We start from the raw sequence: 12,128 nt of genomic DNA on the forward strand, positions 1-12,128 counted from the left end.
CAGAAATGCTGTGTACCTGCAGTGTGTGGAGGATGTACCATGTGCAGGAGCACTAACCAGGACTGCTGGGTTATTTTGAAAATCAAGTTTATGTGAGTTAAAGCAAAGCAAGGATGTCCTGAACTTATTGACCTTGATACACGGGTTCAGTTTACTCACTGCTGCAGTGTGAAAAGACTTTAATTTATAACAATATAATGTTAAAAATATTAAATAATTTTAGACCCATATGAAAATTTTAGTGCTAGTGAAGAGCATGTCCCAATGTGAGCTTTGCAGAAGTGTCCTTGTGTGGACTTTACTTCATGTAAGATTTGAAAGAAAGTCAATACTTATGCCTGGATGAAATCTTCAGATACTTAATACAATTTAAAAGGGCAGCTGAGAATTTGTTCCATCACAGGTAGGTTAGTGTTGGGCCATACAAATAATAGGAAATAATTTAAAATGTTTAATCTTCTGGATTGATATGATAGTAAGTTAGGGAAAAAGAATTTGATGTTAGGGTTTTTTTTTTTTCCTCTAAGTTGTTTGTGCCACTACAAGTTGTATATGTTTGACTTCTCAGGTTGCAAACTTTCTAACCTTGAGAATACAATTTTTTGTTACTACAGATATTGTCTGCTTGTTGGTGTGAAACCTCCTGTTCTAGAAACTTAATCTGATTTTCATTAGTTTCCTTGGCTTAAAACAATAAGCACAAACTCAGCATTTGTGAAATCCTTGCAAGCAGAGGAAAGAATATTCTTGAAACATATTCCTTGGATGTTGCTCTGAGATAAGTCAGATGACTTCAGGTTGACAGTGGGTAATTGTGTGTACATTGTGAAATCTGAAATGACAGTCAGCCACAGGAATAAATATTGGACAATGTGTGGAATAGATTCATTTCACTGATAGTAGTTTTCATTCTGATTGATAAATAAGTTGAATATGTTGAGTGTTTCTCAATAACTAGTGGTAGTCGTGGTGAATGAGGATGGAGCTGAGGAGTGCTGAGCCCTACATTATCATAAGTATTTTTTTTCCTTATATTTCATGCTGTTACTCTAGAAGATAAACATCCTTAGCTGAAGTAATGAATTTGATGAGGGTTAAGTAGCATATTACCGTCGAACTTGAATTAAATAAGATGAAGATTAAGTTTATTTAGGTATAAAATTGTGAAATGTCACATGGATGTAAGTGAATCCATCTTCCCATTTCCTTTCCTAAAGGCAAACTAGTGCTTAGTATCTCTCATGTTCTTGTTTAGTGTTTTATTTACTGTTTTGTTCATTTATCTCAGCAGTGAAATTAGGGAGTTGGTAAAAGCACTAGGAAATAACCCATATTTGTCTCTGCTGAAGGCAGCATGTGGTGTGTGTGATGCACAGGCTCTGGGAGCAGGATTGCAGGAGCTGCCTTTGATCTGTTCTAGGTGTCAGAAAGAGAAGTTAATACTCCTCCTTCCTCCCATCACCCCTTTGTCATGCAAGACATATTCATATGGTAGCCATGTGAAATCTCTGCCATACGAAACCCCACAACATTAGTTTGATCTCTGAGGAAGGGCTTTCAATTCCAAAAATTCTTGAATTCTGATAGTGAAATTACTCAGTGTGCAGGAAAACTGGAAACCAGATATCGGGTGTGAAGTAGCAGTAGGTTTATAAAAGTTCCAGGTGTCTTTTGGAGATCAAAACTTCAGCAAAAAAATAGATCTGCTATCCAAATTAACTTGTCAGGTAGATTGGGAACAAAGGGGGCATAAAGACAGGCTCATAAATGAATTTACAGGACGCAGCTTCCTGTTTAGAACAGGGAGCTGTGTGTGATTAGTTCAGGTCAACTTCATTAGGATAAAGCAAGAGACTGTTTTTATTGTCAAACAACAGAAAAAGGATTGAAGAAAAAGATTGTGTCTTACAAGTAGAACTGCTTTTGGATTTCACGGGGCTGTCACGCCTTTCAAGGAGAGGAGGCTCGTGCTTTTTATAGCTACTAGGCTGGAATAGCTTGTAACAGTTGTTTTCTGAAAACTGGCAAGTTGTCATCAGTGTAAAACTTTGAGTAAAAGGGACTAATGTATAAACATTAATCTGTTCTCTAAAATGTTCCTGGAAGAATCTTCCAGATTAATATTCTATTTCAAGTCACCATGTAGTGGTTTGGTTACCCATATGTTCTTGTGTTCTATAAGAGTGCTCCTGTTTGCAAAGTGAAGTTTCAAGGAAGTTCTTCAAAAAAAGAATAATAATTGTTTATACTGTAGAAATAACAGCTAAGCTGGGAATAATCTTGGTTGGTTAAGGTGCTGTTTTTCTGTGCCTGTATTTTTAGAAGGAGAGAGAGGAAAACCCAGATACCTGCTGGTAGCCATTCCTAGAGCAGTGTGAGCTGAGTGTGTGATTCACTGGCATCCAGAGGAAAACTGAAAAAATATATTTGTGTACTTATCCATATAAAAACCTTCAGACTCTGTGGTGACTGTTCCTTGACTCTGTAACTCACAGATGTAGGCAGGTGATCTGCAATGACACAATCCCTTTGGCTCCTGCGTGAATGACATGCACGATGCATCCTGTGCAGAGTTCATACAATATGAGCTTCATGTTTATGTATCATAGAATAAACTTCTTAAACTGGAAGATAATCTAATCTTTTTTCTTTATTCTAATTGTTACTGTTTAGGCGTTTGAACAAGAATAAATTGCAAGTCCTTCCAGAGCTGCTTTTTCAGAACACACAGAAGTTAACTAGACTGTGAGTATAATCTGATTTATTTTTCTATTGTGTGTTCCTTGCTTTACAGATTTCCATGGTTGTGTTTTGACTGTGGTGAGAGATTTAATTTCTCTGATATTAAACCTAGTTGGTAAGGGTTTTTTAAGGGGTGTGTTTGCATGTGTGTAGTGGTAATTGGATAGAGCATAAATATCAGAGGGAGGAGAAACCACAACATTTTTCTGTTTCTCATATATTCACCATGATGACATCAAGGTGACTTATTTTCAACTCTATATAGGTTTATAGAAACCATGAAATGTGGCAGCTTCTCATATCCAGTACAGTCTAGATGTCCACGAAGAGAGACTGCATATTCTTATTTAAAAATAATGCACAGTTAGATTTTTATTTTTTTTTGCTTAAAAAATTATCTTTTTTTTTTTAATTAAGTCAAGGCATAGCCAGGCAGACCAGCCAAGTTCTGGCTGTTGCCTTGTCAGTCAGGAAGATGAAGTAGTATGGAGAGGTCAAGAATTTTTTTTTTCCTTAAAATATAAAAACTGTGCTATAAGATGATTAGATGGCATCAAGGCCCATGTCAACAGCAGAGAAGGCTAACATGAGCTTGGAATTATTTCTTTTTGGTGGGAGGAGGGAGAGGTGGTGTTAGCACAATGACTGGATGATTTTTTAAATATATTCTTAGAAAGTGTATGAAAATAAAATGGATGATGAGGTGCCTGCATAGCTACTTATCAAGAAAAGAATCATCTACTTTTCTAAAGGAGTTGTCAAAAGCTGCTTGAAACTGGTTTTTGGATCCTGACAAAGTTAAATTCATGATCTACACTGGCTTTTTGAAAGATGTTCTAGATGATGAAACTGTTCTTTTAATGCTTGGGTTTGTTTATGGCAGATCAGATACTAAGACTTGTGATTTGGTCAGTGAAATTGTGAAGTTACTACTTGTTGTTGGTTGAAAAGTTGCTCCATTCATGTGGAGTTTTCATAAGTGTTTAAATACCTTTATCTACAACCAAAGAAACCATTTGGGCAGAGCAGTAAATTTTTCTTCCTGTGGACATACAAACCACGTGGTGATAGTGCAGATTAATTTTGGAACCATGACTATTTAGAGGCAAGTTGGAGAGTGTTGTGCAGCGAGTGGTATTGATAGTTTGGAGAATTTCTGTAATGAACTTTTGGTGTTGTCCAAACTTGCTCATGAAAAGCTGTACAAGTAATTCAATGACATGGTGCTGCAGATTAAAAAAAGGTATAAAAACATCAATAATTATAAGCTATAGCTTTCTTTTAGTCTTAAAATCATTGCAAAATCTTTGTTGGACTTGTTTTGCGAGCTTTGTCGTGACTATTGAATGCCCTAGAATATATTTGCTCAGGCTGAACAATTGTGTTGTATTTCCTAAAGTCCTTTGCATGGTTTTGAGATGTTGTATCTTGAAACTCCTCTTGAGTGTAACATCGAGCTGGTACTTGCAGATATCTTTGTCTGGTCTCTGGAAGGTGCCAGTTGTATTTATTTCTTAATAGAGTTGGTTCATGTGGGTTGGTTGTCTATGGAAATGGTGATGCTTTCGAGATAAAAACTTTTAGTGAGTTTACCTGTATCCCTACAAATTGCAGTTTAACAGGTTGAAAATCCCTCTGAGTGGTCACATTGTATGTGCCTATCATGAGGCTGAAAGAACTTTCTGGTAGTTTGTGCTTTGGTGGAAGGTGGGGTGTGTGTTGATAACTTGTGCCTCACACAAAGCAACAAATGGAAAATAGCAGAGGTTTTCCAATACCAGAGAGTGTATTTTTTAGTAGATCATGTAATCATGATACATGATAGTCCTTAACAGCAAGGAAAATCGTTTTGCTTTTAGAATATGAAGATTGTAATAAAATTACTCAGACTAGAATGATTAATCTGAATGCTGTGTTCTGTAATGCCTCCCAACGGATGCTGTCGGAACATTTGTCTTTATTCACTGACATTCACTCAAAGTCTTGCTTACTGTTTAATAGTGCATTAGATAGATCACTTTAACACTGTTTGTCAGAAGAAACTTGCTTTTTCTTTTGAAGATACAAGTGTTACATAAATACAGTGTGTATTTTAAGTAAATAAATCTTAGCTAAGTGAACTCTTAGAGTCCCAAGTGTGGTTTGGTTTTTTATGTTTTGCAGTCATGGGATGAGAGTGAGAATTTTTTTCCTACTATAACTTGTAAAAATACACACACATACACATATATATGGTTGCTTTCTGTTATTTTGTGTTACTGTCATGGTCCTACTGCTGGAGAGTCAGAGTTCTTTCTGTTAGGAAGTGTCTGAAATTCAGCAGTGCCACTCTGTTCACAAATGGGTAAAATGCTCCAGTGAAGAGGTTTGGTGCTTACATTCCTCTCCCAGCTGCTCTACCCCAGCCTTTCAAGAAGAAAGCATAGCTGAGAAAGTGATGAAAGGGAATAAAAGTAGTGAAACAAAGACAGACTGATGCAGAGGTGATGGAGATTTTGTGGGATTTACGAGGAGTGAATGAAAATGAACATTAAAAAGTGTAGATAATACTGATTTTAATTTTAATTGTCCATGCTAAAGCTGTATTATTTCTGCTGATGTATTTTTAAACTCTTGACTATGGATTACTAAGCTGTTAGTCCATTATTTTATTCTTAATAGTTATAATCCTCATAAAGTAGAAAGTCCAAAATTGAGTATTTTAATTGTGTAAGCTTGCTACAGATCAAATGATGCAAAATTTTGGGAACTAAATATTGTTGTGCAATGTGTCCAAACTGTAAATTTTGGATAGTCTTGTCCATGTGGACATGTAGGAAATACAGATGAATTCTGTGATTCTTACAGCTGCTCTCTTCAGCAGGATTACAGTGAATGTAACACCCCATAGGTTTGTTAATGGAATACGAGCTTGATTTTATTTTATTTTTTAAAACTAAACAGAGAGATGACATTTTAACTTTGGTAACTTGATAAGAGTGTGAAAATTGAGCATATTTATTAGCATGAATAGAAATTGGTGGAGATGGAGTGACTGACCTGCTTAAACATGCAGGAATTTTGTGTGCTGGAGGGTTTCAAGGAAGACCTGTTAATGTTTCAGGAGTAGTTAAAGGTTGCAAAACTAACTGAAGACTTTACTCATTGTTCTGTCAGCTGGGCTGAAATCTTCCTTGGGGTTTATTGGAGGAACCAACTATATTTATGTAGCTCAGTAGCAGCAAAATCTCTTCAGCCTTGTTGCTGCTGGAAATCGCAATGTAGGACGTTGTTTCTTGTCAATGATGTGCTTGAAAAGCTGGAGAACAAACCTGTTTGGTTCTTGTGCTGTTTCATACACGCAGAGTTTGGAAGAGCAGTGCTGGTGTCCCTGATGGTTTCCTTGTGTGTCACCATAGCATCCTTGGCTCAGGGCACGGGGCATTTCCACTGAAACACACAGCCTTTCTGATAACGAATGAATTTCAATTTAGAATGCTGCTCAGATTAAAACTGCTCCCTCAACCTTCACTTCACCTCCAGGTACCTTTGCCTTTTTTCTCCAAGCCTCTCCCAAAATGCTGAGCTTCAGGATATCCTTGTATCTTTTACAGTGCTGGACAGACTTCGTTGTCACATCTGGTTGTTATTAGAAGCAGGAATATATATAGTGAAATAAAGATTAAGTGGAATGTGAAACGTCCCACAAAACGAGTTTCTCATAAGGTCTTTGAGCCTTTTCTTCTAGAAAGATTGGCTTGGAGACTCATGGATTTTGTTTGCTTTGATTTAGATAAGAGTTTTAAGTTTAAGTTGGATGAACCCTGGATTGGGTTCTCTGGTGGAAATGTTTCTCATTGCTCTGTTGCCTTGACTGCTAAGTTTTTAAAGCTTCTTAACTGTTTTATCTGGGATAATTATCTAATAATTCAAACTGCAGGCACTTTTAATGGGAGAACTGAATCAAGGAAAAGGCATTTTTAATAAATTGAGTATTAGAAACAAGAAAGATATTTTTTTTTAAATAGTTTCAGATATTTACTGATATCTAGCCATAAAGTAAAAGGTATTATTAATACAAGTGATGAGAACGTATAGTAAAATGAAACATGTAATTTAACAGCTATAAACCCAGGTTTTGATTCCAAGGTAATTACTTTCTAATATCCAAAACAACCAGTGAAATTTATTAGCCAAGTTTGTAAACAGAGCTTTGTGAGTGCTGGAATCCTGTGTATCCTTTGTGTGCACAGCTGGTGTATAAAATGATTGTAGTGCATCAGCTTTTTACTAAAAAGTAAGTATGCTAGTGTGGTCCATGAGATACTTATTTATCTTTAAAAACAAAACAAAAGGGGGAAACAGGCCCATTCCCCCACAAACACCCCGTAATTTAGGAATATATTGATTTCTCTGTTGAAGCCTCCCTACCTCAACCAGCTGCTAAGTAGTCAAGGTAAAGCTCCTTTGTGTGGGTAGAAGAAAACTCTTAGAAGTGCTCTAAAGTCAAGTCTTGTAGTGATGCCTCCATGAATTTATAGCCATGGGCCGTTTGGTGGGTCTATTCACTTTTAATGAACTGTCTTAGTTGTCACTTCACTGAATAAACCAGGCTCTGGAGACTTAGATGCTGAGATTTGATAGCAGAAGTATCAGGTTCGTGGAAGCATCCATTAGGCTCTGAAATTGTTTACTTTTTAGGGTAGTATCAGAATTCAGATTTCATATCAAGGCTGGATGTTGTAGTGTGGGAGCAGAGCCCTGTGATCCTGAACTCTGAGACAAAACAGGTTCATGGCTGTGTGTCCATAATACTTTTAAAATCTCGTGGTGCTTAAACTTTCTAGTTGTGGTGTCCCAATGTTTTATCATATTCATCTCTGACTATTACTGAAGTAATGTCAGACTATTACTGAAGTAATAGCAAGATCAACAAAATGGAGATGTAGATCAGTTATTTGTTCCAATAAAATGGGATGGCCTTTTAGTATCAGGTACAGCCACTGTGTAGTAAGTTGCTTGTTGTTACCACAATGTCAACATTTGTAGCACTGTGTGATTTATCAAAGCTGGATCGGTGGGATGCCTATTTCTTGCACAGTGGAATGTTTTGAAAGTTGATTGATGGATGGGTAAAATAGTGAGTCAGTACTTGTAGCATTCAATAGGAATTCTCTGAGTAGCCTTAAAAGGAGGCAATATTCAATTTTAGCAGGATCACAGAAGGCTGAGGTTGTGTGCTGGGTTGACCCTGGCTGGGTGCTGGTACCCACCAAAGCTGCTCAAGCACTGTCCTCCTCAGCTGCCAAGGGGTGAGAGTCTAGGGAATGGCCTATGGGGAGAGATGAGAGGTCACTCACCAGTCACCATCATGGGCAAAACTGACCTGACTGTAGGGGTGTTCACTTTATTACCAATCCAATCAGAGCAGGGTAATGAGAAATGAAACCAAATCTTAAAACACCTTCCCCTTCCCCTTTCTTCTTCCTGGGCTTAACTTTCTGAATTCTCTCTCTGCTCGCCCCCAGCAGTGCAAGGGCACAGGGAATGGGGGTTACAGTCAGTTCATCACACGCTGTCTCTGCTGCTCCTCTCTCCTCCGGGGAAGGGCTCCTCACACTTCCCCTGCTCCAGCCTGGGCTCCTCTCCCCACAGGGCTGCAAGTCCTGCCTGGACCCTGTCCTGCTTCCCACAGGATCACAACCTCCTTTGGGCATCCATCTGCTCCACCCTGGAGCTCCCTGGTCTCACCTTCCAGGAGGACAGCCTGTCTCACCCTGGGCTGCACCCTCCAATCTCTTAATTGGAAATTCGTGTTTCCCAGGGAGATGTCAGTGGCTATCAGTGACTGTTTTGCTTTTTTGAGTGCTACTCAAACATTTAATTGAATCACTGAACCAAACTGGAAAGTGAAACGTGTCACCTTTCCTTTAAATTAATGATTGTCAGGAACTATCTGACATCAACCTCCTTATAGGACTGCTGGTTTTAGAAGGATGAGAGAGGATAGCACGTGGAGTTTTGTGAACTTGCACTGTTCAACTGTCATTTGTAATGAAATTTAAGTTGCCTTTTATCTGATTACATTTAATTTGCTTTTAAAATGTTTTTGTTCTGAAATAAGAAAAATTAATCTTCCTGAAATAAGAAAAATCTCATCTGTGCTCTATGGCCACAGCTGTGCATTGTGATGGATCATCTGAGTTTTCTAGTTTGGTATGCAGCAAATGCACATCATAGCTAATAAACTGTGTATGTTCTGTAAAACAGGCAAATAAGTAAATGTAACTATGATATCTGGAGGAGCACCAGTAAACACGGAATATGGGGGTTATTAGTAATTTTTAAGGGGAGATTAGAAACAAGAAAGCACATCTACACAAAGATACAAAAAATATACCAAATGTTGCTGAAGAATTTGCAGGCAAAGTTTTATTATTTAATAATACCTTCACTGCTTAATTTTTCTTCTTGAGCTAGGTGTTAAAACCACATTAAAACTGCCTAGAAACAATGGTTTATTCTGTCATTAATATGCTTTGGAGATGGTGGTCAGAAGTGTGTATTGCTGCGTGGATTTGCATACTTCAAAGCAATTTTGGTGATAAACTTGTTAGACACTGAAAACCCGTGTGGTGTGTTTAATTGTTAGTTACGTTGGCTTTTAGTTTTATTTTAATGCATTTCAATTTTCCATCTCTTTTCTTGACTTGTCTGCTTCCTTATGTTACTGTCTGTGCAGTGCGTGTGCGTATTTGATTTTGTGTAAGTATTTTCTTTAGATGATTTCTAGTAGGAGTAGCTGGAACTACTTAGTTACATCTTTACTTATGAGGCTGCCCTGGTTAAACATAAATATACAGGTTTTCTTACCTCTGCTGTGTGGTGTTGTTCCATTGTGCTGTGCTGCAGTCAGGGGTTGGTCTGGGTAAGTCGGTGTGTCCTGGCTGGAGTTTGAGGAGTGTAGTGTGTGTTAGATTTTACCAATGTCTGCTTTCCTTCGAATGCACTTATACCAATGTCTGCTTTCCTTTGAGTGCCTTTATAAGATGTTTATTGTAGCCAGGGGGTTGTTGCACACGGGTGTGGTTTGCCAAGGATTTGCTGCTGAAAGCCTTACTAGAAGCGTTGCTTGTAAACCCTCCTTCCCAACCTGCTCCTCAGCAGGCACAGAGGATCAAATCATGACTCCTGATCAAATCCAGCCTCTTTTATCCTGGGGATGTCATCGGGAACTGTGTTTGGAAAAGCAACCAGATCATAAATTTTCTTAGTGTCCTCTTTATTTCTCTGTTTGTTCTCTTTCTAGAAAGAAAGCTCTCCTGGGTTGCTGCCTTAGAGCTCCATTATCGTTTCCCATTAAAGCAAGATCCCGACAATTCAATTGTTACAGGAGTTTGAGTTACAGTGTTGCCATGACAGAAGAGCATGGGCTTGTAACAGGGTGTTTTTGTGGTTTTATCCACATCCAGTAATTGTAGTTTTACTGTGTATAGATCACAGCAGGTCTTTTTAGAAGACAGTAAATAATTACAGTAAGTGTTTGCTGGTCTCTGGGGTGCACTTCTGGCTTGAGAAAGATGTGCATTAGGTCAGAAGCTTGTGCTGCAGATAGCTGGATGACATTTACACCATTTATCAAGCTGAAGGCATTCTAGATGATCTTTTGGGCTCTGGTTGTAAATAATGTATGTAACCAGTTTTTTTAAATGCAAATACCAGTTTTATTTGAAAAGTCTAAGGATTTTTTTCTGTCCAAATCAGTGCAGAAGAACAATTAAAAAATATAATAAAAGATTTATTATTATTAATATCGTGAGAGTAGAAAACAAAGGAAAACATATTGAAAAGCCAGAAAGCTTTCTCCTCAGTGCTGCTTTTCCCATGTGTAAAATTGGTTATTTGAAATGATAGTGTGCAGATGTCTTATTTCCCCTCTTAGGGGAAACAGGCACGATTGGGAAAGAACGGGTGTTCTTTGCAAAAATTACTACTGGGTTTCAGTGGCGTCTTTCTTCTAAGAAGGTTCCTATTGCCAACTTCTGTGATCAGGTCATCTTATTACAAAGCTATTTAAGGGAGTTTGTGGCAAAGGATTATACATTTCCAGAAGAAATGCCACACATGCAGATTAAGCATAAGTCTGCCTTGGAAATAAGTTTTTTTACTCTGTTAGCCGAGTAATTACTGCCTTGCATTTCTACTACTTTTTCCTGTGCTATTTGAAAGGTGATGTTCTCTTTTCATTGATGTTTAGCTCAAGAAATCAGGAGGTTCCCAGTTTTGGGATTAATTTTCCGCTTAATGATTTGGCAGTTATTTGGTAGCTTTAACCATGTTGCTGGGTGTCCATTTTCCGGAAGGTTTTTAGAGCACTCTCAAACATATTTTAGTTTCAAATCACATGGCTTGGAGATAACATATTAAAAATTATTATGCTGTTATTGCGTGTTCAACACAATCCTGAACTGGAAAAGACTTAGTTTATTTTACTAGCACCAATAGTAGCCTTTTAAACTTACTAAGTCCAGCCTATGACTCTGCATCAACAGAGCTGTTGTAAATGCTTTCTGATGCTTCTTAAAATTTGTCTTACTCTTAGTATCAAACAAGGAGTATTGATAAAATCCAGTATGTACTTACTGTATCCATTTTATTTCATGACTAGGCTTCGCAAGTGAAGATTTGGGAAAGGCTCTATCCATATTTGTTACAAACTTACTTTATCCAATTAAGACATTAATCCCTATTAGAGTTCATTCTTTTCTCCACAACATTTGAGAGCATCCTGGAGATGCTTGGCAAAATTAGGCTTCTCTGAACTTCCCCAGCCTCTTGTGCTGCTCTGATCTGGAGCAAAGCCAGCTGGATCAGGACTGCCTGGTTAGTCATCACCTACAGAGCTGGGGACGTGGGTTCTGAGGGTGGCCCCGGGTGCTCTGCCAGCTCTGAAATGTGTCCTTATTAACTGGCTTCAGCTTCTGCGTGCAGAGTGACAAGTTAAAATGGGGGGAAAAACACAGTGACTCAACCTCTGGTTCCGACGGCTCTCCCATGACTGAGAGCTGTTAGAGAGCTCTCAAAATACAGCCATTGTGGGTGGGCATTGTTGACTTGCCATTTTCTTACATTGGCCTTCAGAACTTTGGGGCTTTGCTTCTGTTAGCACCAGTTCAAGTGCTGTAGCTCCCTGCAGTGTTGTGTTCTGGTTCCTCTGGGTTGATTTGTGGTGAGGGCAAGGCTGGGGAGCCGCTGTTGCTCCTGGATTTGTCTGTGACCCTCCTGGGCTGCTTTTATTAAGCTCGGCAGAGGATTGAGTAGCTGTGTAGGTTGCAGTCGGAGATTAATTAGGTTACATCACAGGTATATTATTACTGTAGGGATTCTGACCTGATGGTTTATAGGCA

General features: G+C 38.3%; 1 protein-coding gene across 2 annotated transcripts in view; it reads left to right on the forward strand.

The window, feature by feature from the left end:
* The window catches only part of SLIT3 (slit guidance ligand 3), a 479,718-nt gene that overhangs the window by 41,900 nt on the left and 425,690 nt on the right, over window positions 1-12,128 (forward strand). For both annotated transcript variants that reach the window (XM_027682483.1, XM_027682484.1), the window contains one exon: window positions 2,674-2,745. In XM_027682483.1, the coding sequence (XP_027538284.1) occupies window positions 2,674-2,745 (72 nt within the window). The remainder of the gene's footprint in view (window positions 1-2,673; window positions 2,746-12,128) is intronic.

The sequence above is a fragment of the Neopelma chrysocephalum genome, unplaced genomic scaffold (assembly GCF_003984885.1).
Source record: "Neopelma chrysocephalum unplaced genomic scaffold, ASM398488v2 Primary Assembly neopelma1_63, whole genome shotgun sequence".
In the NCBI taxonomy this organism is placed as follows: Eukaryota; Metazoa; Chordata; class Aves; order Passeriformes; family Pipridae; genus Neopelma; species Neopelma chrysocephalum.